A 24,995-nucleotide genomic window follows, 5' to 3' on the forward strand; every position below is an offset into this window, starting at 1 on the left:
TTAAGAATGTCAGCTATAGTATTCAGCACATCAAGGTAGTGTTTCTAGCTGAGCATGTGTGTTTCAGGTACTTGGTAACATATTACCTTCTGTTCTGGGATCTCTATTATCTTGCAGTTTACTCTCTACATCAAGAAATAAAATCCAAAAATAGATTTTAAATTGATGTGTGCAAATCATCATAATCTTGAAATATAATATGTGTAATAGCTCTCAATCTAGGATTAAGGTATCCATGCTTCATTCTCCCTTATTTCTTCCTTTAAAAAAAAAAAAGTCACAAGGGAAAAGTCCCAGGGAACTTCCTTGATTAGAACGCTGGCTCTACTATTTTCTAGCAAAGTGAACTGAAATTACTTAGCCTCTCTGGGCTCCAGTTTTATCTTCAGTAAAATAGGGATAATAAGAAAACCCACTTTATACTGTTATTATGAGGATTAAGTCAGTAAGCTTTTTATTTTAATAAAGAATAAAATTAAGCTCATTAGCCTGATTTGTAAGGCTTTCTTACTCTCTAATTTAAAGACTCTTTATGAAATGTATTATTTGCCTTAAAAAAAATCTTTGTTCCATTTAACCTGGAACAAGGCTAATTTTCTGAGTGTTCCCTACTGGCTATTACTTGAACACCTTTGCCGAGTCCACTGTCTTTAAGAACCTCTACCTACTTTCCCTTATTATAATCTAATAGTATTTGATGTCACCTAGCCCAGCCCAAGGACGGTACCCATAAATTCTCAAGGTATAGAAATGTTGCCATTTCCCGTAGGCTTAATCAGAGGCTGTGGATTTAGGGCACTGATCTTTAGAGTAACTGATCAGAAGGCCACAACACAAGAGGGTCTGGGCTCAGAATTTGCCTACCAAGAAAGTTGCTTAAACTGAGAACAGTTTTGCTCTCTATGTATGCTGGGAAGAATGCTTTTTTCTTTTCTACTGAAAATTATTTCTGTGATTCATAGCTGATTTAATTTTTTTTAATCTAGAATCCTCAACTCCTACTTTTTAAATATTTCATTGAGATATGATTGGCATACAGAAAGGCACCCTTATTTAACATACACAACTCGCTGAATCTGAACACATGTCTGTGAGATCATCAGCACAATCAATGCGATAAACATTTCTGTTTCTTTCAAAGGTTTTCTCCTGCCCTCATTTTATATATATGTTTTTAAGAGTTTATTTATGGGCACCTGGGTGGCTCAGTCAGTTAAGGATCTGCCTTCAGCTGGGGTCATGATCCCAGGGTCCTGGGATGGAGCCCGGTGTAGGAGGGTGGGGCCCTGCCCAGTGGGGAGTCTGCTTCTCCCTCTCCTTCTGCCCCTCCCCCTGCTCACTCGCTCTCTCTTGCTCTCCTTTCTCTTTCAAATAAATAAACTCTTTAAATTTTTTTTTATTTATTTGAGAGAAAGAGGGACAGTGAGAGAGAAAGAGAGAGATCACGAGCAAAGAGGAAGGTCATGGGAAAAGCAGACTCCCCACAGAGCAGGGAGCCAGATGCAGGGCTCCATCCCAGAACCCTGGGATCACGACCCCAACTGAAGGCAGATGCTTAACTGGCTGAGCCACCCAGCTGCCCCTTACATTATTATATCTTGTGAGAAGAGCACTTAATATAATATCTACCCTTAAAGCAAAATTTTAAGAGATACCTGCACTCCCAGTGTTCATTTCAGCTTGTTTTGTTCCCCATCCAAGACATGATTTTCAGAAACAACTGTAAGAATATGCTTCCGTCTCAACAGAAAGTAAACAAAAGATAAGTGACAACATCAGATGCTCTGTTACCAAGGCCTCATTTTCCAACCTCTTCTCAGCTTGCTCCCTCCAGATCCAGCTTGGGTTCAGGATTCCTTCTCTTTCACTCTCCGCCTCTGAGAGCCCATGGCGATTGGCACTCAACTTGATGCACCCTTGGCATCGTTTTGTGTACTGAGGCCATTTGTGCACTTGACTTGTTTCCCCAAGAAATAGCCACTGGAGAGGATTTTGCCTTGTCTACCTGTTTTTCACAAGTATTTTGTCAGTAAGAGTTTCTTAATAAAGATTTTATTTTACACTTAGTCTGTAATCATTGATAATATTTTATGTTCATTTTATAATGACCGATTCCATGTTCCAGAAAGTTTTAGAAAATGTTACTTTCTTCAGAAAGCTGCCATCTTGTGAGCGGCCACTATACATATCTAGAATTCTTAGCAGCTAAGAATGATACTGGAACTGTTCCTGGGGAACTTTGAGGTTAGATAGACCAGGCTGACACCACCGTGAGGTTGAGGTTGATTCTAGATGTGTGAGCTCCCAGAGTTCCAGTTTCTATAGTTGTAGAATGGAGAAGGAAAAATTTTTAAATGGTTTAGTGAAAGTCGAAGGACACCATGACTGTGAATTCAAGTGTCTGGCTCATCATGAGCATTCAATAAAGACTCGATGTTAGTCTTATTACTGTGAATAAAATATGAATCTATAGAAACATGTATTTGTGATTATTTATCACTGTTCTGATATGTAGTAGCTCACCATGAAGAAAGCTTCTCTGATCTTCAACTGTTACCTATTTTGTATTCTTTAGATTTAATCTAATAGTATTCTCGACTGTTCTCAATAATAGTATTGCATGTTTTTTTATGGAATGTCCTTGATTTTCAGTGAATATATACATGTATCTCACATATTTCTCTTCCTTCACCTGTCACAATCATTGTTCTAAAGACTGTATAAATATTTTTATAGATGGATACAACCCTGGCTTGATTTATAACAAATGAACAGTGTATGTCTATTTTGTATTAGTCTTAGAATCCTGCACATTATGAATTATCTGCACATTATATAGTAAAATGTAAATTGATTTTTATTTAGTTAATTTAATAAATACAATAACTGTTTTGGAGGGTCCATTGTGTCAAGTACTTTATGTGTTCATTTGTTTTGCTTTTTAAATTATCTGCATAATAACTTCCTTTTGTACCATAATCACATGAATGGTCTAAGTGCCATGGGTATATAAATTGTGTTGGTTGCTTTCAATTTTCAGGATTATAGAAATTGCTATATAATATCAGGATAAATATAAAAGTATTTAAAATGTACCTTTCAAAGAGTAAACTCAAAGAAATTAATAGTGTTGTAAATATAATTGCATAAAAGCATTTGGAATTTCTTATTTGAATCTTTAAAAGAAGGAATAAAGTATGAGTTTTAGAATTATGTATTTCCTAAGAGACGTGGTATAACAGCTTTGCAAAAGTAGCTTGCGTTTTTATTTGTGTATAAAAGAGAAAAATTCTAGGATTGCTCTCCTCATCTTTATTTCTTATGCAACATCATAGCTTAAATCTTTATATTGTATTTTGGACATCTATCACTTTCAAATCAAAAAATTCCTGAGAAATAAACTAGCATCATCAAGGCACTATACTGTGTTACAGTTTTGCCATACATACTGATGATGTTATACTACTCCATAAATTTTGGTAACACACCTTGGTTGAAGTTTATATGCTGCACATATAACACTGTCTTTCACAACATAAAATTCAGATGAAAATAGTCTACTTATGAATGTGAAAAATATATTTGTAGACCTAGAGAATGAAATGCAAAACGACTCTGGAGCATTGTTGTCTGCGGTGAATGCTTAGTAAATACTCTTGAGTGAACTGACAGTTGATGTGGCCAAGTTGTAAAATGCAGTATTCAGGACCAGCCAATTTATTTTTGTTTTGTTTGATATATTGTGTCAACTGATATCTTACATTTATATGAAGTATATGAACCAGAAGAAAGAAGAGGGTTTTTTTTGTTTTTGTTTTTGTTTTTTATTGTGACATTAAGAAGACAGGCTTTTTTGGTGAATGATGAAGCTATAATCTTCTGCAGTGGTTTATTTCAAAAGCAATTTGACATAAAACTATTCTATACATTAGTTCTTTTATTTTTCTTTGCTGCCCACTCTCTACCTAATTCATCCTTAGAGGATCATAATTTATTTTTTAAATGATACTATAAATTTCTGTATCTTGGCTAATAATTAACATTAGATTTTCATAATAATGGTTATTATTTTATAGGACACATGAAAATATTTTAAGCACTTTTTATAGTTGAGATGCCCATAGCAGGACTAAAAAGATTGGCAACTATTGTGAAAATATAAGAGATTTCTCATCAAAGTTAAGGATGGCTTTTTGTTCTCAAGTGTCACCAATTACTTGGCTTTGACTCCCTAGAACTGGTCATTGAAATATATGAAAGTCAAGACACCTGGGTGGCTTAGTAGGTTAGGCATCTGACTTTTGATTTTGGCCCTGGTCGTGATTTCAGGGTCATAGAATCAAGCTCTGCCTCACACCCTCTGTTGGGCTCCTCTTTGCCTCTGCCCTTCCTTTCTCTCTCTCTCTCTCTCTTTCTTTCTTTCTCTCTCAAAATAAATAAGTCTTAAATAAAATCAAAATAAAAGGACTTCTGTCACAGATTTGAGAAGCTGGCTATATTTTTTATAATTATATTAAGATAAATACATAATATTAAATTTAAGTTTTTTTCAGTTATGACCTTATGCTACTTTATTGACCACCAGTGCGATACTCTTAGGAAAAATTATTGTAAACCATACCACTTTCTTTATCTAAGATCATATATTATTGGTTCTAGGTATTTAGTCAAGCAAACATCCAGAGCTGTGTTAAATAATTTCAAAAATGGAGGAAATGTTTTGAGGATCTAATCAGAAAGAAAGATCCTTTTTTCCCTTAGATTTGTGAGTATAAGAATTTCAAATATCAGAAAATTATATTTTATTGATGCCTCTTTAGAGCCTGTACATAGTTGTGCTTGGTCCAACTGTTTCAGGAAGGTATTTGAAACACTACAATATAACCGTAATTTATAACAACTTTGTTCAGGTAGCCAGTTGTAAAATGTACATCTTAGCTTATTCACTTTTCTAAGAGAGACATCTCTTTTCACCTATAAACAAAAAGTGAAAAGTTGTCGGTGTTTTTTTTTAACATACTGTTTTCCAGATGCAATGATGTAATGTGCAATGTGATAATTAATTGTGTCGTGTTAGCCCTGAAAGGAAGAAACTGAGACAAACTTCTTGTTTTTTTCACTTTTAGAAATAGATCCATAGTTTCTTTGAGATATCTTACTCTACAAAGGAATTCTAATTGGGCATTTACAGAGATTTTTCTGTACAGGGTTGCTGAGGGCAAGAGCTGTGTTGGGATTATGGATGATGCTGTTAGAGACTCTTGCTCTTTGCTTCCTTGGAGTCTCCTACCATGTTCACCGTCTCTCTTAGTTTCACAGTCCCTTTTAATAATCTGCTTCACTGAGATAGCAGTTTTACCAGGGCTTCCCACTTCCCAAGGCATCTTAAAGAAGATTTTCACTAACCTCATTAAATTATACCAGCAGGGAATTTTCTTGTGGTGCTTATTTTGTTTCTGTCCATTTGTCTTGTTTTCCTGACATTTATTACCCATTTATGTATTTTTTTTAATGTTCTGATAAATTCACTTTAGAGGAGACCACGAACATTTTTTTTTCAAATTTTATTTATTTTGGAGAGTGTGTACCCAAGCAGGGGAGGGGCAGGGAGAGGCAGAGGGAGAGAGAAAATCTCAAGCAGACTCTGCTGAGCATGGAGCCTCCTACCGGGGGCCCTGATCTCATGACCCTGAGATCATGACATAAGCTGAAATCAAGATTCGGAGGCTTAGCCAACCTGAACCCCCCAGGAACCCTGGAAAGTCTTTTAAATTTGACACATCCTCAGTCATTCTGATCCTTTCCTAATTCCTGTTCCCCTAAAAATAAAGAAATAAATAAACAGTAACAACTTACATTGAGAGACCTACTTTTTAATGTCTTTAAATCACTTATTCTTTTCCTTCCACTCATCCTTCGAGTGGGTAGCACATCTTGGACTTGTTATAGCTGCATCACAGACCTGCAGACCTGTTTTGATTGAAATCTGTCCCTTATATTTCCATGGAAAATATCCAGTTTTTTCACTTTGAACCTAAATGAATAAGAAGTAATGGCTAGAGGCTTTTGGAAGGGCAAGGATGGAGTAAGCTTTAACCTTCCCTCTATATTCTCCATGTTTTATCCTATCCTTACCCCTGGGGAAGGAACTTATGCTTTCACTAAAATTAGGGTTCTCAGTATACAAAACAAGTTCCTTAGACTAGGCCTTTGGCCCTACTTTGCAATTAGATTCTGCTTCTGAGCCCTTCTCATGCAGAAATGTTGAAACAAGCACTGATATTCAGCACTAATTATTACATTAGGATTCAAAATAGGGGGCAAAAATGAAGAATAGTTGATGTAAAGCTGTCCAACAAATGGGAAAAGCAAAACAAAAACAAAACTGTAGACATATCTTCACAGTGAAGGTTTGTTTACTGCTTAACAGTTCAAACTTTATAAGCACTTGAGTAGTTAAAAAATGGCTAGAGTACTACTTCATGGTTTTATATACTGAAAAAAAAAACATTTTAATCTATTAGTTATAGGCATGTTTCTATTAGGCTAGATGTTACTAACCTGTTTTCAATTAGAAAACTCCATTTCTTTAAAAAGCAGGTTTTTTTTTTTTTTTTTTTTTTTTTTTAAGAAATAAGGCTCCTGGATGATAGAGGCTCCTGGGTGGCTCAGTCAGTTGAGTGTCCAACTCTTGATTTTGCCTCAGGTCATGATCTCAGGGTTATGAGATTGAGTCTTTCATTGTAGGGCTCTGTGCTCAGAATCCTTGTCTGCTGGAGGTTCTCTCCCTCTCCTTCAGTCCCTCCCCCCAAAAAATATATATTGTGATAATTATTAAGTCTTCTTAAATGTCTAGGTGGTATTTCATCTGTTTTTTTATTTTTAATTCCTGCTCCATCCAAAGTTCTGTTGTTATGTTTGACCCGTAAAAAGTTAAATGGGATTAACCCATTTTTGGTGGAATTTTAGAATGTCAGCTGAGATCTTCATTCTCATTGTATTCCTAGTATCAGAAAGTTGTCAAAAAGAAGATCTCTCCTGCTGGTCTCAGGATTCTGAGAAGCAAATTAATCTTTGAAACTCCTCATATTCAAAAAAAGAGCTGACTGTTCATCCTGGGAAGATCATATCTTCCAAAAATATGTGCTTTCCTTCTATAAGAAGGGATATTCTTCATCAAGTTACATCACTTGGTTTCTTTTTTCAAATTATTCAGGGACATTTGTCAAATCCTGTGGAAACAGATACAAAAATCTCAGGATGAAGTGCCATTTATTCAGGCTTTTAGACCATGAAAAGTTTCAGGATTAAAATAATATTAATATAGGCATGAAAGGAAGACTGAGTATATATTTTATGGAATTATTCCCCTCTTTTCTCTAAGAAAAGCAGTTCCTTACTGTTTAATATATAGATTTGCAGTGGAGGATGTTTTGTCTATCACTGTATATGTCTCTGCTAGCCAGCTGAATAAATTCCCTACAAGGCTAACTAGTTCAAAATTCAGCTGCCTTGGAGTATTGTTTTAGTGCTACACTCTTATTTAAACTCTGAATATCTGATGTGGCAATATGAGCTTTTAATTCTGAGGTCAGGGCAGCCCAGGTGGCTCAGCAGTTTAACACCGCCTTCAGGCCAGGGTGTGATCCTGGAGATTGGGATCAAGTCCCACATCAGGCTCCCTGCATGGAGCCTGCTTCTCCCTCTGCCTGTGTCTCTGCCTCTCTCTCTCTCTCTCTCTCTCTCTCTCTGTATCTCTCATGAATAAATAAATAAAATCTTAAAAGAAAAAGAAATGCTAATTCTGAGGTCAGTGTTAACTATGGTTGAAATATACTTTAAACCTAAAAAAAGTTTCCATATATACATTATTTAATGTGATTCTTTTGAAAATATATGCTATTTTGTGTTCCAAAATGTGAATACATGCAATTGTTTTATTGCATTACTCAGTGAACCATGTATATAATATCACTCATATACTCTCACAAAACTTTAAAGGCCTTTTTAGTATGGGTATTAATGCCTGTGGTTTTTTTTTTTTTTTCTTTGAAATTGAGCACTCAGGTGATATATTTTGGCCCTGAAAATTCACATTTTCATTTTATTGAAATGAGGGCTTAGTGATGAGATCATTCTCTTTTCTGCAACTGAAATTCTTACTGGACAAAGACATGAATGAGTGTTATGGATACTTCCTGAAGACTCTGGGCAAAAGCATCCACTTAGTAGTTTAGCAGAAATTGAAAGATGCTCTTATCTACCCATGAATTTATTCATGGATCCTAGGTACAGCATATCTTGCCCAAATCTAAATACTATGAAAGAAACCTAGTAATTAAGCTTGAATTTTAAAACAAGGGTCACATCTTATGTAATTGCTGGTTTTCTGGATAATCATAGAATGCACAATTAGAGCTAATATTGTTATACTATAAATGAGGTATGTTCAATTTTATAGTCAGCTTTCATCATTGTCTTTCTGATAGCACTTAAATTGAAATTAATTTCAATTTGAAATTTGTAAATTTTTTTCTTTTGCTATTTTCCTTTCTCTTAAATCTTGAAGCATAAATCTTTAATCTTCAATTACCCTGTGGAAGGTCATGCTCTGTATTTTTTCTAGAATTCTATAAGCCTTTCATTACTAAAACCCATTACTTAAATCCCCGAAGATGTTTCCATATCATTTACAAGAAAGCGATTTAAGCCATCCATTCTACCTTCTATTTGGGACAAAATAAGTAACGTATATCCAACATTTGAATAGTTTAGTTTATTCATATGATTGCTCTACATGTATGATTTGTCATATAATTAAGTTCTGTTTTTAAAATGTATTTATATTGTAGGCTTTTCTGGGTTTCTTGGTGCAATTTATTTTAATATTTTTATTTATTAATTTGTTTGTTTGACAGAAAGTGCACAAGCAGGGGAAGCAGGAGTGAGAGGGAGAAGCAGGCTTCCTGCTGAGCAGGGAGCTAATAGCTGGGCTAGATCCCAGGACCCTGGGATCATGACCTGAGCGGAAGGCAGTTGTTTAACCCACTAAGCCACCTAGACGTCCCTCTTGATGCAACTTCAACAGCATCATGATGTATTGATTCTTGATAAATACCTTTCCTTTAAGGCAATTGTACATCATATAGGTAGGTGATTGCCACTAAAAGTGAGACGGAACCTGAACTTTCTTTATATCCAGACACATGAGTCATTTAAGAAATCTGGACTCAGTAATGCCTAAGAGCTGAGCATTAATTAAATGTGTTTAGCCATAAACAAATCTCCTTTGATTCTCAGATGCTAGTGTTCTAGAGAGTAGTAAGAGGTTATCACTTCCCTGCAGGAACTTTCAGTGCAGCCAGTTGGATACTGATTAGAATTTGAATGGAGCTTTTCTTTGCAAAGCACATTAGCACACATGGATTCAGTTGATGGATATTTGTAGCTTGTGGGTATGGGTGTATGTTTGATTCCTAGTTAAATGTGATAGCCTAATACAGAGACATCTTTTTCTTCTATTACCATACCATGACCCTGTGCATGTGACACATTTTACAAATGTATGTTGTTGATCATGAGGAGACCAGAGAATGTGGCAAGCTCAGTGTAAAACCTGTCATGATTTTTGAAAAACCTATTCAACATTCAGTTCTTCTACTGTGGGCTTTTTTTGCATCTTCTTGTTGGAAGGATAAGCAAATACTCCGAACAGAGGTATTAAAACAGATTGTGGATGTTGATTAGTTCTGCAAAGGCCAAAAACGTAAATGCACATTTGTCAAGAATTAAGGTTTGGGGCTTTTCCCTCTCACAAATTCAGATCATCTTCTGTAATTTCTCAGTAGGTGATTCTAAGCATAGAGTTCAGACAGCATCCTTCTAGAATGGGTAATAATATTCTTGACAATTGAAATGTGGTTTCATGATTTCCTTCAAACATTTACCAGATAATTTCAAAACTTTTCCATTCTGGTTTTAGCCTTATCTGAGGCTCTGTGCGAAATATATGGCAAGGGGTCAGAGGAGGAGTGAAGGACAGAATTGTTTAGCTTGTTGTTGGCAGAGAAGTTGTATTGCTGAATAAGATCACACGTTATGGCTGGAATGGTTTGGTAACAGTTTTTTCCACACTGGGAGGCCAAACAGTCTCTGCCAAACAGAAGAACATAATCTATACTGTCAGAATGGAAAAAAAAATGGAAAAAGTGGTAGCCATTATGAAGCTGGGGAGTTCTGGAGGTGACCTTAGAATTTGGCTCTTGCATGTTACCATGAGGAGGAACATACAGACACCCAACTACTGCAGAGTGGTTGGCTCCTGTATTGCCCAGAGAATATTTGACACTGAAACTAATGAAAAGGTGAAAGTGTTCGATTCCAAATTCTTTCTGAGAACTTCTGTCAGTGAAGATTCTGACATACATCGTTGCTACACTGCTCTTCTGATTTAGTAACAGAAATGGAGAGTAAATACTAATGTGCTCAAAAAAGTGTTTTTCCTTTCCATGTATTAGCTCATTTAATTCTTACATTGACCTTATGAAACTATTATGATTATTTATTTGTTTACTTGCTTGTTTATTTTTACCTCCCTTTCAGAGTTAAGAAAGGAGAAGCAAGTTAGTATCTTGTCTGGGGACACATAGCTAGTGAGTCTGGCTGTGGACGTCATACTTCAACTACTCTCTAGTGTCTTGGTATGAAGAATGATACAGTGGTGCTCAACAGAAAAATCTAGATCCCCTTCCTTTAGGCCTTGATTTTAGTGTCTTGTTTGTGTAAAATATTTGTTTTGGTCAGGGGACAGAGGTACATAAATTCCATAAGAAGTATTAATATAAAAAAAGAAGTATTAATATAGACACCCTAATTTTTACCATTTCTTTGTTTTTCCACATTATAACTTTATGAATCTTTGATTTTTGTCACAATTCTTAGGAGTACTCAATGTAGACTTAATGTGAAATGTGGTTAGAAACTTTGATTGCTGTTCTTGTTAACTTTATTAAAAGTGTGAACCATAAAATTGTTTAATAATAATATGAGTGCCTGCATAATACTATTCATTAGATTATTTTTTAAATGAGCATTTTTTTGCATTCACATTTTATGATTCATTATTAACAGAAGTGTTTCCTGTAATCCACATGTATGTAATAAAAGAGTGATCAGGGGTTATATGATTGTTTTACCCCCTACAACCACAAGGGCTCCTGGCACATAGTTGGTGCTCAATGAGTATTTCATGAATGAGTATTCATCATAAACAAATGAATGATGAAATTAACTGCTTCAAATAACATTTGAGCTTATTCAAATGCATAATTTTGTGTTTCCTCTACTATTAGAGAAATATTCAAGGTTGTTGATAAATAAAATCAAGAATAGAATGGGAAGCACCAGGATGTTGAGAAAATCGTGCCCGTTCTCAACCCTTTGCCCAAGCTGGTTCTTTTGAGGTCCTTGAAAGAGGGGTACTTCTTAGTTTTCTCTTCATTGCCAGTACTGACAAAGCGCAGGGCTCTGGAAGTCATTAGTGACAGAAAAGTCAATGAGCAGACTGAGTGACATAGCTTGTGTCCTTTCATGGACACCTCATGTGAATAAGATACAAGTATAGCAATCTCAGTGTTTAGGGAACATATTACTGAAGGCTTAAGGCAGGTGTAAGGACCACCTCCTTGGGGAATAGTGATCTAGCATCTCTGGATTGGGTGCAACTTTATGGACCATGAAGTCTTTATTTAGACCTCAAGTCCAAGGGCTCTATGTTCACTACCCTCTGGTACTTGGAGTTTTTATAGTAGCACTGCGAAGAGATCACTCAGCCTCTGCTTTGAGTTCCTCTGTCACTAAGATTTTGTGTGGGCTTTTGTTAACATGCTTGTTAACATGCTCAAGGGTACATTTTGTCTGCAGTTAGTTGAATCCACTGGCCCCTCATCCAGCCAGCCTTGGTTTCCTAAGACAGGGCATCCTTTCAAATATTTTAGGACCATTCTCTGATTTCCAGAGGCTACTCTAATGCTACCATACTACTTGGGGGTATTTACATCAGTCTCCAGGACTTGATTGACTCCTCCTTCTCCTTCTGATCACTGGCTAGAGCTGGTCCTGATTTGTGGCTGTTAATGACTCATTGGGCAGCAGTACTAAAACAGGATTGATTAATGAATAAGTGTTAATCTCAGGAAACTTCCCAGTGACTTGCTATATAGCATTCTGTTCTTAGAAAGGACAGGTACTCATTGAAAAGTTCTTGAACACTTACTTGATTGCTTGATCTATACCACATTTCCTATGTTTTCAGCCTCATGATGTCCTTCACATACATTTCCTTCATATGTTAACTTGTCCTCTCTTCCAGTCATGAGTCCATCTGCATTACTCCAGCCTCTTTCTTCCTATTCCATTAGCTGACTAATGGTTCCCCCCCCCATGCCCCACCATTCATAATCTCCTGTACCTGTTCAGTTCTGTGTGTTTGGAAAGTCTGTAGTAACTACACTATTTTTAAAAGTTCTCTAATTTTTTTAACAGAAGCTCCATAACCTCCTCCCACCTCCCCACATGATGACACAGGGAGACAGTGCTACAGGCAGACAGTGACAACAGGACACCAGGAAGTGCCTGAGAAGGTCAGCCCCACCTTGACATGATGTGTGCAGGGATTTGGACAACACATACCAGCATTTCTAAGAAACATGCAAGTCCAGTATATCATTCGTTATTTGAAATATAGACAAAAGTTGTGGTTAACAATCAGATATATGACTACTAAAGTAATTACATAATGACCCTGAATAACCATTAGCAATCACAGCACCATGTAAGTTGTCATATTTTTCAGTCTGTGTTTTATGTTTAAATTCCATAGAGGAAAAAACGTATAATAACACCATGAAATGAAGCATTGTTTGCTTTGTGGGCTCCAAAGGTTTTTTTTTATGGAACCCTTATAGTATTTTTGTAACTGTAGGATTTGACTTCCAAGATGCCAGGATTAATGAGTTTGTGTTAGCACACTTACACTTTCAACGAACAAAACTGGCTTACATTTCCAGAATTTCTCTTTATATATATTGACTATAGACAATAGTCAAGTTGGCCATTAAAAAACAAAAATTACTAAATATATGATTATTTAGAATCAAATATTGAATATTCTCATTTTTTCCCTTAAAAGTTGATTTGTGTTGTGTAGAACTCATTCATAATTCAGGGATAGTTGGCTATACCATATGTGACTGTAAGAAGGATCATTACCTTTAACAGCTGGGAATTCTTAATGAAGTGAAAATGTGTACAGTCAAGGTCAACAAAGTTTTTTGTTACAAATTTTTATTATCCCAACATCAAAGGCTACTGATAAAGGTTTCCTTGGTACCAGTACTTTTCTATATGTGAAAGAATATGGGTTTATTACGTATTAAGCTCTGAGGCTTCTGGAATAATAATTTAATTTCAACATTTGTATCTGTATAGGATTCTACTTATCATTGGTGTTAAATATGAATGCTAAATTTTTCCACACTAAATAAAATCTGTAAGATGCCATGGTCAGTTAACTATTGAATTGGAAGAGCAAATTTATCATATCTAAAAGCAAAAATAAAAGATGTCTGGGTAATGTCAGATATTGGGGATATTAGACATGTTTCCAATGACTGTTTTTCTTTAATCAGTTACATTCTTTTGTCATGCATTTGGGAATAGTGTATTTGAAATGAATTCCTCAGAGTAGTGTTGATTTTGTATTTGAGAGCCTGTTAAGTAAGCATTCTGTATTAGTGAATTCAATAATGTAAATGGTAATTTTTTTTTCAATTTTGGAATTGTAACAGCCATACTAGTTTTTAATAGTTAGGACCTGTGCCATGAATTGTCTTCATTTTAATGTGCCCTACTCACAAAACAAGAGGGAATGTTATTTGGAATTTAGCTATACTCATCTTCTCAATCAAATTCCACTTTAGAGGTAAGTTAAATAGAAGTTATTGAGTACTATGTAAATATACTGAATCAAAAGTATGTTATTGACTAAATCAGGAAAAGAGCTTTAAAAAAACTGTCTATACCTATATTGGTAGGTATGACCTGTAGAGAAATATTTAGAATAGTTTTTTATTTCACTTCCCCTTTCTATAAATAATATGATTTCACTGTAAAGCTACATGCCATATCCAAGATCAGATTACATGGTGGAGATAATGTAAGACTAGAAACAAAGATTTCTTATATTTAAATTCTGGCTCTAATATTAACTGATGATTAATATTTTGCAAGTCATTTATTCAATATGAGTTCCTAAGACCTTCAGCTGACCTAGTGGACCAAAGAATTCAGGACCTAATTTCCATGTATTCTGCTTGACATGACTTTTACAGAAAAAACAGAGCACTGTAGGCCCAGCATTTTGCATTGGAATAAAGTCTTGACAGTCTACAACCAGACAATTTATTTCTTCTCCAGTGAAGTATTTTGTACCCTTTAGATTTCTGTTGCACTCATCAGACAGTGATAGAACCTCTCAAATTCATTTATAGTTTTTCTAGTAAAAAGATTCAGGTCTAATATTTAACTGTTTTAGCTGAGTTTAGTTCACTATAAATAGGATTAACTGTTGAAATGATTATAAAGGTGACTAGTAAAAATAGTGCTATGGAATTTGCAGTGTCTTCATCATGTTTATAAGGGCTATAAATTTTTAAATACTTCTTCAGAAGTATTTGCCACCTTGCACAAAAGAGAAAACTCCAACATTTCATGATGCTATTGAGTTTAACCACAGCTAGTTCCTGAGGCCAAAAATCAATCAATCAATCAATCAATCAATCTTAGGTCGATTGAATAAGAGTTGTCACTCAAAATGGTTGTTATTATACTAGCACACTGATGAAAATTACATATCCGAATTAAAGAGATGTGGGAAAATTTGAGAGGTTGATAAATCTCAGCAATAGGAAAATTTCTCCTTCTGTGTCATTTAGATATAATAAAGCAGTCCTTTGATATCTTTATCATTTTTGTCAAACTGAAAAGAAACAGTTTGAACTAATATAGTAGATTACTTAATCATGCATTCGCTCAGCAATTAGTGAAAATGTCCTTTGAACTGGACACCGTGCTAGAAATAAAGAGATGTGAAGATTCCTAAGACAAAGTTCTGCCCTTGATATGTTCAGAGTGCAGTAGAAAAGTAAAAAAACAAACAAAAAAAAAAAAAAAACAAGGTAAGGTAAGGTAAGTGAGTTGGAAGGAAATCAGAGCGAGAATATAGTCATAAATTGAGTTCAGGAAATAAGGATGACTAGTGGCAGTAGAGAGAAACTAAAATGAATGTGGCTCACAAACTGAAGTAAGTATTGTTTCATAGCCATTGAGATTTCTAAACCTAGACTGCACAAGCCATGGCCAAGTCTCCTCTTTCAGTTAGTGCAATGAAAAGGAGATGAGAAATCTCAAGCAGAACATTTGTGGTGTTGTGCAGTGCCATAACAAAAACAGTGGATGGAATTTATCTCCAATCTATTCATTACAGAGGATGACCTTGAATATGGTAACCAGTGGAGAACTGGGAGAGCATGGTGGCAGAAGGCCCATGGTTGCAGGGGGACTCAGGAAGACCAGCTTCATGGCTATGTTGCAATTCTCCACTGGTGGTGCAGTGATTGAGAACCTGCAGGAAAGTGTGCTTGTGAGATGGGCTTACTTGATTTTGTTGTTTAATCACAACACTGTAGAAATTATTCTAGGGAAGTATTGTTTACACTCCGCTTTAATCAGCAAGCAAGTGCTTCTATGGCCTAGGTCCCTGAATTTGTGATAAACACAAAGCCATAGGTAAAAAAAAAAGGCAGTGCGCTGGTCTTTGGTTATTAGCATGGTAACTGTCAAGGTCCTGTGCATGGAATGGGTAAAATTACATCTCCCCTCTGACTTGGAATGGGTAAAATTACATCTCCCTTCTGACTGGCCACCCTATGTAGTGCTTTTTGCTGAATCCTTCTGGCTTTCTTAACTCTAGATGTTTCTGTACTCAAATATTCGGTCTGAGAGCTCTCTTCCTGCATCTCTCCTTCTCCCCACCCTGCTGCTGACCTCAGCTAGTCCTTCAGAGCTCATCACCAGGTAGATGTGAGTGCCTCCCAGAATCACAGCTCTAAACTCACCTGTCTCCAGAGCCCATGCTTCATCTCCGATGGATGTGTCGTGGGAATCACAAAAGGAACATGTCAAAAGGAGAACTCAGAGTCCGAACCCAGACCCTCAACTCTCTTTCTCCCTTCTGTTTGCTCAATGTCAGTTAATGGTCCCATACCATTGCCTGGCTCCAAATTCTTGGGATCATTCTTGTGTGCTCCCTTGTACTTACCTTGCATGTCCAGTCTTCTAGAAAGGCTTGTCAAACCTGCCTCCAGAATATATCCTGAATCCTCCTTTTTAACTATCCTTTCCCTAGATGATCCTTACATGAATTCCTACCCAGACCCTGCTTGCTCCCTTGCCATCCTATAACTACTGTTTTTCTCAAAGCACCCAAAGTAGGGGTCGAAATAGAAAAGAATGAGTGTTGTCTCATGTTGAAAACTGTGTTTCCCCATTGTCACATGGATGTCTTCAGTTTCCTTGCCATGGCTGTGTACCTTGTGGTCAGCTCCCTGTGGCCTCTTCTGACCCCAGAACTCATCCATCAGTCAGATGTCCCTGCCTGCCGTTTACCGTACAAGCTACTCTTTCGGTTCCTTGGGCTTTCCAGATTCATTCCTGCTTCCAGGTCTTTGCTTTTGGTGGCTCGTCCCTTCCCCTCTTATAGTTCCCAGTGCTGGGTCACCTTTCTCAGAGGTACTTTTGCTGACCACCCAGCCTGGGCTGTCGCTGTCCATATGTGTCGCTGTCCCGCACTGTCACACACTTAGCCTCTTGGCACATAGTTGTCTCTCACTGTACTGTAGGCTTTGTATTTTTCTTCATCACACTTACGATTCTGTGATTTCTCATTTATGTGTTTGTTTTCTTGTCGACTGTCTCCTCCCTGCCGAATGTGAGTTCCTTAAGGGCCTGAACCTGTTCCTTTCACTACTGAATCCTCCACATCTAGAAAAGTAATGGCCCAATAAGTATGTATGGAGAGAAAGAAAAAGATCCTTTCTGCAGATCAGTTTGTCCTTTTATCCATTTTCAGAGGCTGTCAAGGGGTCACCAAGAAATAAAGAAGCTTCAGAGAGCTGAAGAAATGCCTCACTCATGGCTTTGATATCATCTTCTGGGAACAAATCATGAAAAGTGTACATTTTTTTAGAAGTTGGCTCTCCATATTTTAGTAACTTCTTGCAGTCCTTAAATCAAGTGCATTTTGCATGACTTCCTTTTTACTCCTTAGAAGTCTCTATGTCAAAATAGAATTTGATTTGCAGAAACTTGATGTTAGCCCTTTTAAATGTATTCAGTAAGGAGAAAACAATAAAAAAATGCATGCTGTTCATTCACAAGCACAACACATTTTGCATTTTGGAATTAGGGATTAATGCATGAAATTCCTTACAAAGAAAAAAATCAAGGTAATACGAAATAGTGCTTTGACTGCAGATACATTTTTTCCCAGGGATTTACAGAATATAGCACCATTTGAAAATGTGCTGGTGCTGCAGTTATTTTAGGATAGGGAAGAAGAAAAATGTTCCAATCATCGGACTCCTTAGTAATGTGCAAAAGAGACATACACAAATGGAAAGGTTTTATTGTAATAAATGTATCAAGAGTTGATATAAATTATGGTGAGGGCAGCCTGGGTAGCTCCCTGCATGGAACCTGCTTCTCCCTCTGCCTGTGTCTCTGCCTCTCTCTCTCTGCCTCTCTCTTTCTCTCTCTCTCTGTCTCTCACGAATAAATATAAATAAATAAATAAATAAATAAATAAATAAATAAATAAATAAATAAAAATCCTATCACCGTTCTTAGATTTTCCTTGGTATTCTATGAAATAATTACCTACTCCCTAGTTGATACCTCTTAAGAGGGATTCTGTATTTATATAAAGTGCTAGGATTGCCTACAACATGGTGGAAGGTGGTTCAGTTTAATAATAAGAATATGAATTCTGGATTTAAAATGGATGCCTTTGAAGCCCAGCTTTACCTCTTTCTAAGTGTGTGCCCCGGGGACATTACTCAGTTTCTTCTTTTGTGAAACAAGAATCAATAAATACATGCTTGCCTTTTAGGGTTTTAAATGAGGTAATCCATATGAAACACTTAATGTCCAGAGCATGATAAACCCCTAATAATGTTAGCAAATATTACTCTATTTATTCTCATCTTTACAGTTACTTGTGTTATCATATATTATTAACTGTCATCTTTCCACATGATGCAGGCTCCAAAGATTGCATTAGATTGTTTTCATTAGAAGAATAAGAAATAATTGCATTAATCTGTTATAGATTGGTTAGCCTTCCAGAGCAATGCTTTTTTCTTTTTTCTTTTTTTCTTTTTTTTTTTTTAGAGCAAGTTTTCTAATAATAGGTTACAGATATTCCATGGGGGAAAATCAGGCTTTTATTTTATTATTATTTTAACATTTTGAGAAATGCTACATTAAGCAAATTTAATCAGGTTCTTATACATCAGGACTTTTCAGAGCCTTTAAAATGTTCATGGAGGGCTACATTTCATTTTTTTGGAGCTTTTAAATCTTTAGGAGTATGTACTAAGTGCTTACATAATTAAAAAGTTAAAGTGTTTATATACACCATGATCTTCCAAGAAGGACATAAATTGTGCAAGATTTTTCAGAATTGGGAATGTTTTTCCTCAGAGGGAAAAAACACTGCCCTCTCAATTCATGGATAGTGAAAAAGTGATTGGTAAGAGAGAATGTTCTTATGGTCAGGTTTGGAATCCTTTCTGACTTGTGAAGAATCTCATCTATGATCTTGAGAAGCTTGACTTTTCCAGTATTGCATTTATATAAAATGGATCATGGAATTTAAAATGAAACTGAAAGTAGGGTATAATTTAGACCTTCCTTATTTCCCTCGTCTTTGAAAGAAGCTTTTTCGTATAGCTTAAAGTAAATCAAATAGTATGATTAAAAGCAATTAGTCTTTGTGCAGAACAAAACTGATTAGGCTTCTACTTGTCTTTTCTGGAAACATGTCTCAGTCTAGTCGGACATTTTTGTCTTCCAGTAAAATAGGTAGTAAAGCATAATGGTGTGAACTGCACCCTGGATCTCTGTTGTCCGGGCTACACTGACTAGTTGTGTGATGCTGGTCAAATTACTCAGCCTCTCTGGGCCTCAGCTCTCTGATCTGAAATTGGAGATAAAAGATACTCTCTCATAGGAAGTGATGGAGATTAAATGAGTTACTGTTTTTAAAGGATTGAGAATTATTCCTGGCCCATTCCTGGCACTGTTATAAATAAGTGAATTAAGCTGAGGAAGCTATGTCCTTGCTTTTCTACCTATTTTTCATTCTCTTTCTTCTGTGGTATGTCTAGTGTCCTACTCAAAATGATGTGTTAGCGGGAAGAATGTTCGTGGTGGAAATTCAATTCTGCTGCTTTGTCTCTGAGTCCAGAGAACCAACCTACCTTCCTTCCTTCCTTCCTTCCTTCCTTCCTTCCTTCCTTCCTTCCTTCCTTCCCTTTCCTTCCCTTTCCTTCCCTTTCCTTCCTCCCTCCCTCCCTCCTTCCCTCCCTCCCTCCCTCCCTCTCTCTTTCTTTCTTTCTTTCTTTCTTTCTTTCTTTCTTTCTTTCTTTCTTTCTTGAGTTGACACACAATGTTACATTAGTTTCAGGTGTACAACTTAGTGATTTGACGAGGTTATGCACAATGCTGGGTTCACTGTAAGCATAGTTACCATCTGTGCCCTTACAGAACTATCAGGATATCATCAATTGCATTTCTTATGCTGGGCTTTTTATTTCCTGACTTATTCATTCCATAACTGGAAGTGCGTATGTCCCATTCCCCTTCCCCCATTATGTACAGCTCCCAAACCTCCTCTGCTCTGGCAACCATCAGTTTTTTCTGTGTATTTATATGTCTGATTCTGCTTTTTATTGGCTTGTTCATTTGTTTGTTTTAGATTCCACCTATGAGTGGAATCCTATGGTATTTGTCTTTCTCAGTCTGAATTATTTCAAATGCTTTGTGATTCTTCTAAAGTTGTGAGGTGAAGAGAATTGAGAATTGTAAAGTGGTTGACAGTACAGATTCTGGAGCTGGATTTCTTGGATTGTAAACCATCATAACTAATTATAGGTTAGACAAGTCATTAGCTTCTTTGGTTTTCTTTACTGTAGAATGGAGATAATGACAATGTCTCCCTTTTTTAATTTTTAAAAAATATTTACTTATTTTAGAGAGGGAGCATGAGTGGTAGAGGGAGGAGTAGAGAAAGAGAAGGAGAAGCAGATTCCATGAAAGTCTGACAGACAGGGAGTCTGTCACTGGGCTTGACCCCAGGACCCCGAGATCATGACCTGACCTAAAACCAAGAGTCAAACACTTAACCAACTGAGCCATTCAGGTACCCCAACAATGTTTCATTCATTCATTCATTCATTCATTTAATTAATTAATTAATTAATTAATTATTTTTAAAGATTTTATTTATTCATGAGAGACACAGAGAGGCAGAGACCTAGGCAGAGGGAGAAGCAGGCTCCCCCACGAGGAGCCTGATGCAGGACTCAATCCCAGGACCCCGGGATCACGACCCAGGCCTGAAGGCAGACATTCAACCACTGAGCTACTCAGGTGCCATGACAATGTCTGTTTTATAAGCTTACAGTGAGAGTTAGATAATGAACACATATTGGGCAGTGCTTCCTAGCATTTGAAAAGCCAAAATTCATGATTTGTATATCTCAATACCAATTTCCCCAAGGCCTAGTAAATGCTACAGATGTATATACCCGTGTGTGCGTGTGTGTGTTTGTGTGTGTGTGTGTGTGTGTGTGTGTGTATCAGGGAAATAATTCAGTATGTACCTGTGAAACTGGATTATGATATCCATAGCAGCATTATTCATAATAGCCAAAAAATGGGAACAGTCCAAATGTCCATCAACTGATGATTGGATGAATGAAATACCACATAACCATGCAAGAGAACATTATTCAGTAATAAAAAGTAACCAAATCCTGATACATGCTACATCAAGAATCTCAGAAACATTGTGTTAAGTAAAGGAAGCCAGATATAAAAGACCAAATGGTGGGTGCCTGGGTGGCTCAGTTGGTTAAGCATCTGCCTTCGGCGCAGAGTCCTGGGATTGAGTCTGCATCAGGCCCCCTGCTCTGCATGGAACCTGCTTCTCCATCTCCCTCTGCCTGCCACTCCCCTGGCTTGTGCTCTTTCTCTCTCTGTGTCAAATAAATAAGTAAATAAATAAAACCTTTAAAAAAAAAAAAAAAGACCAAACAATGTATGATTACATTTATATAAAATACCCATAAAAAATAAATCTATTGAGTTGAAAAGTAGATAATTGGTGGCCTGGAACTAGAGGTTGTAATAGGGGTCACATATAAGCATGAGAGGTCTTTCTAAGGGGTAATGCATATCCTAAAGTTAGATTGTGTTGAAGGTTACACAAATTTGTAAATTTACTAAAAATCATTTAGTAGGAAAGAATTGTACACTTAATGGGTGAGTTTTATCATATGCAAATTATTCCTCAGTAAAGTTGTTTAATTAAAAAGAGAGATAAACCTAATCATAGCCCAGAAACTGAGTATTTTGGTCCATAGTTTAGTGTTAAGATAAAGCAGCTGAAAATCAAGTTCAAAAGTTGATAACATTGTAATTTTCACATATTTCTGCCCTTTCACCATAATTTGTAGAATAAAAAAGTCATTGTTTACATTTTGCATCAAAATAAGTTGACAATAAAATAGGAAGTTTTATTTCTTTAGAATTCGGTCATACGTAATTTCCCTTTGACATGACAAACTGTGTATCCGACTTTGGAAATAAATTAGGTTTCTGTACTTCATTTAAAGCTTGTCTCTTAAAAAAAATAAATAAATAAAAAAATAAAAATAAAGCTTGTCTCTTAAGTAAAAACATTTATTAAATGGAAGTTGCACCATGGAATTAGATTCACGTAGAGAGGAATCTCTGCAAAGTATAGAAGAAACTCTCTATCTTTACCCTGGATAGGTTATTAATATACTTCTTCAGTCAGTGGTCCAGGTGTATTAAGTTCTGTCAATTGATTTTTATTCATTGCTACTTTGCGAGATATGCAGGGCATTTGTTTTTCATTTCCCCTATTTTGCAGATTAAGCAACAGAGGCATATAGGGATTTAATTGGGTCTTGTACTCAGTTGCCCTGAATAGTAGTCATGTATGATCCATAGATGATCCTAATACTTTGTACTCATTATTTGAAATAATAGATATTTAATAAGTGCTGATGGATGAATTTGGTAGAGCCATGGTAAATATGGTCACTAGGTTCTTAAGCAATTTCATGACTATTGTCTTAAAAGATGCTCTTAATATTTTGTAATAAGTTGGAACTGCAAGCAGGAAGGATCAAGAATATGACTTGGTACTGATGCATTATAATAGTCTTTGCTGTGCATTATCAGGCATCTTACATGGGCAGATGGAGAAAAGTATGATCCCACACAAACTATACCCAAAGATAATTTTCCTAAGTGCATCATTTTTCATTCCTGGGCTTCAAGCTTTTGAAAAAAATTAGGGAAGTGTTATAGATTATTTAGCTATTGTGCTGGCACTCCATGCATCAAAACAAAAGAGTGATACTCTGCTCACAAAAGGTGGAACTGGGCTCTGACATACCTCCAAGTTATTCTTCCCCAAGGAAAATCCCGAATGGCACATTCCCAGATGCTTAAAAGCCTCAGATCTCAGGCTATTTCTCATGTACTCAACAATTTACCATCAGAGACGGATTTGTCGAAACCTCACAAATCCATTCTCTCCCTCTTTAGTCACTTTCTTAAAGAAATAAAAGAACCCTCAGTATGTTTTCCTGTTTTGTTTTAAACACTATCTCTTGACCTATTAGTTGCAATTACATTCCTTGATTGTATTCTCTTTCTGTTGTCCTTCTTCTGCGGGGTGTTTTTCTTCTTTTAACAGCAACGTGGATCCTCTAACCATTTCTTCAATTGTTCTGTTATCTTGTAAATTTATGTGCCATACATGTGAAGATGGATTGTTCCCTGGAAGGCTGAACGTCAAGCCTGGATGCTTTGTTTTGTATCTGTGGCCCTCCTGTTTTCACTTTATGGTTTTTGTATTCAGAAACTGACGTGCTGACAGCAAAGACATAAAGCTGGGTATCTTTTTCAGAAAGCAGTATGCATGGGAGCTATGTAAACATTTTTCTGGTTACACTTACTTTGTTTTGAAGATAGTTGTTTTTTAGATATAAGTGATATAAGTGAGTCTGAGTGGGGTGGACTTAATGTAAAGCACATGTCTTGGCAACTTTGCAGACACTTGTTAGAACTCTCTGCTCACATGTTGAATAATAGATTCTGTTTCTGTTGTGTGTTTTTGGCAGTGCCCAGCACTGTGCTTTTTTAAAGTCTAGGAAAAATATAAGTTTATTGAAACTCTTTTCCGCCCACTAAAGCTGGAAAGGGGAAAAGATACGAAATGTAGGACAGAGATATTAGATTTCTGTAGGATAAAGCAGATTTTTGTCTCTTATTTTGTTGCAGGAAATTGTATCTATTTCTTTGCCATCCAAAAACAAGCATCTTAAAGGTGGGAATCTCTCATTTCATTGTTGAATTCTTTTAAATTGTTTGAAATGCACACATTTTTTTCCCGCTTTTTTACAGACCACATTCAATTTTTAACATGCCTGCTTGATTTCTCCAAGTGTGTATTTCTAAAATGCAAATTTAACATTACATGCACAGTATTCCTATATGCCACTTGCCTGGTAAAGGGATCTTAGAATGTTTTAGTTTTACTCACTACCTTACTACCCAATATTTCAGACTCCTCTTGGCTTATATGCCTTAAAGCAGTTGTTTTATGCTGACAAATTTTTACTTAGATTTACTGATGTTTCCCCATTTCTTTGCTCATTATTTCACATTCAATACTGGCTCAGTTTCCATATTCCTAAAGTCATCCTTTGGTTTTTTAGATAAAAAGCAGCTAGTAGAAGCCTCTCTTTGTTCTTGCTTTGAAGAATATGTATTTGATCCTACATTTTAGATTTACTGGGCAGAGGATCCAGAGCAAACAGTTACTTCCACTCAGCCTTTTAATAATACCAATCCATGATCTTCTGGTGTCTCCTGTAGCATCAACTGGTCTGAATTCAGCTGTTGGCATGACTACTATTATTTAGCAGTTCATCTGTCTTTTCATTTTGGTTGTTTTCAAGAGTGTCTCTATTCCTTGGTCATTGGTCATTCCATTATGACAGCCCTTAGATGTGAATTTTTCTTTTTTAATCACACATCTAATTTTTTCCCTCATGCAAGGATTCATGTTTTTTGTCAATTCTGGAAAATTCTCTGTCATTCTTCCTTTAAATACTAATGTATTCCCATTTTCCTTTTTTTTTTTTTCATTCTCTCATACCTTCCCCCTCCCTCCCTCTCCATCTTAGAACTCCTGTTAAATGCTGTTCCTTCTTGAGGTGCCTGTGTCATTCAGTTAAGTGTCCAACTCCTGGTTTTGGCTAAGGTCCTGATCTCACAGTTTTGAGATTGAGTCCCATGTCGGGCTCCACGCTCATCTCAGAGTCGGCTGCAGGTTCTCTCTCCCTCTGACCCTCCTCCCACTCATGTGCATGCGTGTGCTCTCTGTAAATAAATAAATAAATTTTTAAAAAGTGTTGTTCCTTCATACTGTATCATCTATGTCCCCTACCCACTCATTAATATTTTCTCAATTTTCATATTACTCTACTCTACTTTCTTATCTGTTTTCTGGTTCACTATTTTCCCCTTCAGCTCTGTCTACTTTGATGTTTAGC

At 36.3% G+C, this 24,995-nt stretch overlaps 1 protein-coding gene across 23 annotated transcripts in view; it reads left to right on the forward strand.

Moving 5' to 3' along the window:
- PRR16 (proline rich 16) overlaps positions 1–24,995 on the forward strand; it is a 532,382-nt gene that overhangs the window by 344,788 nt on the left and 162,599 nt on the right. For 5 of the 23 annotated variants that reach the window (XM_072840688.1, XM_072840697.1, XM_072840683.1 and 2 more), the window contains one exon: positions 12,544–12,641. The exons of 10 other annotated variants lie outside the window; for them this stretch is intronic. Coding sequence is in view for 2 of the 13 variants with exons in the window: in XM_072840691.1 (XP_072696792.1) it covers positions 12,659–12,709 (51 nt within the window). In the remaining 11 variants the exon portion in view is untranslated. Of the gene's footprint in view, positions 1–10,406; positions 10,470–10,646; positions 10,701–12,543; positions 12,710–24,995 lie in introns of those variants that run through there. 8 more of the 23 variants (XM_072840686.1, XM_072840687.1, XM_072840692.1 and 5 more) reach the window with 7 other exon arrangements.

Source organism: Canis lupus, chromosome 10 (genome assembly GCF_048164855.1).
Source record: "Canis lupus baileyi chromosome 10, mCanLup2.hap1, whole genome shotgun sequence".
Classification (NCBI taxonomy): domain Eukaryota; kingdom Metazoa; phylum Chordata; class Mammalia; order Carnivora; family Canidae; genus Canis; species Canis lupus.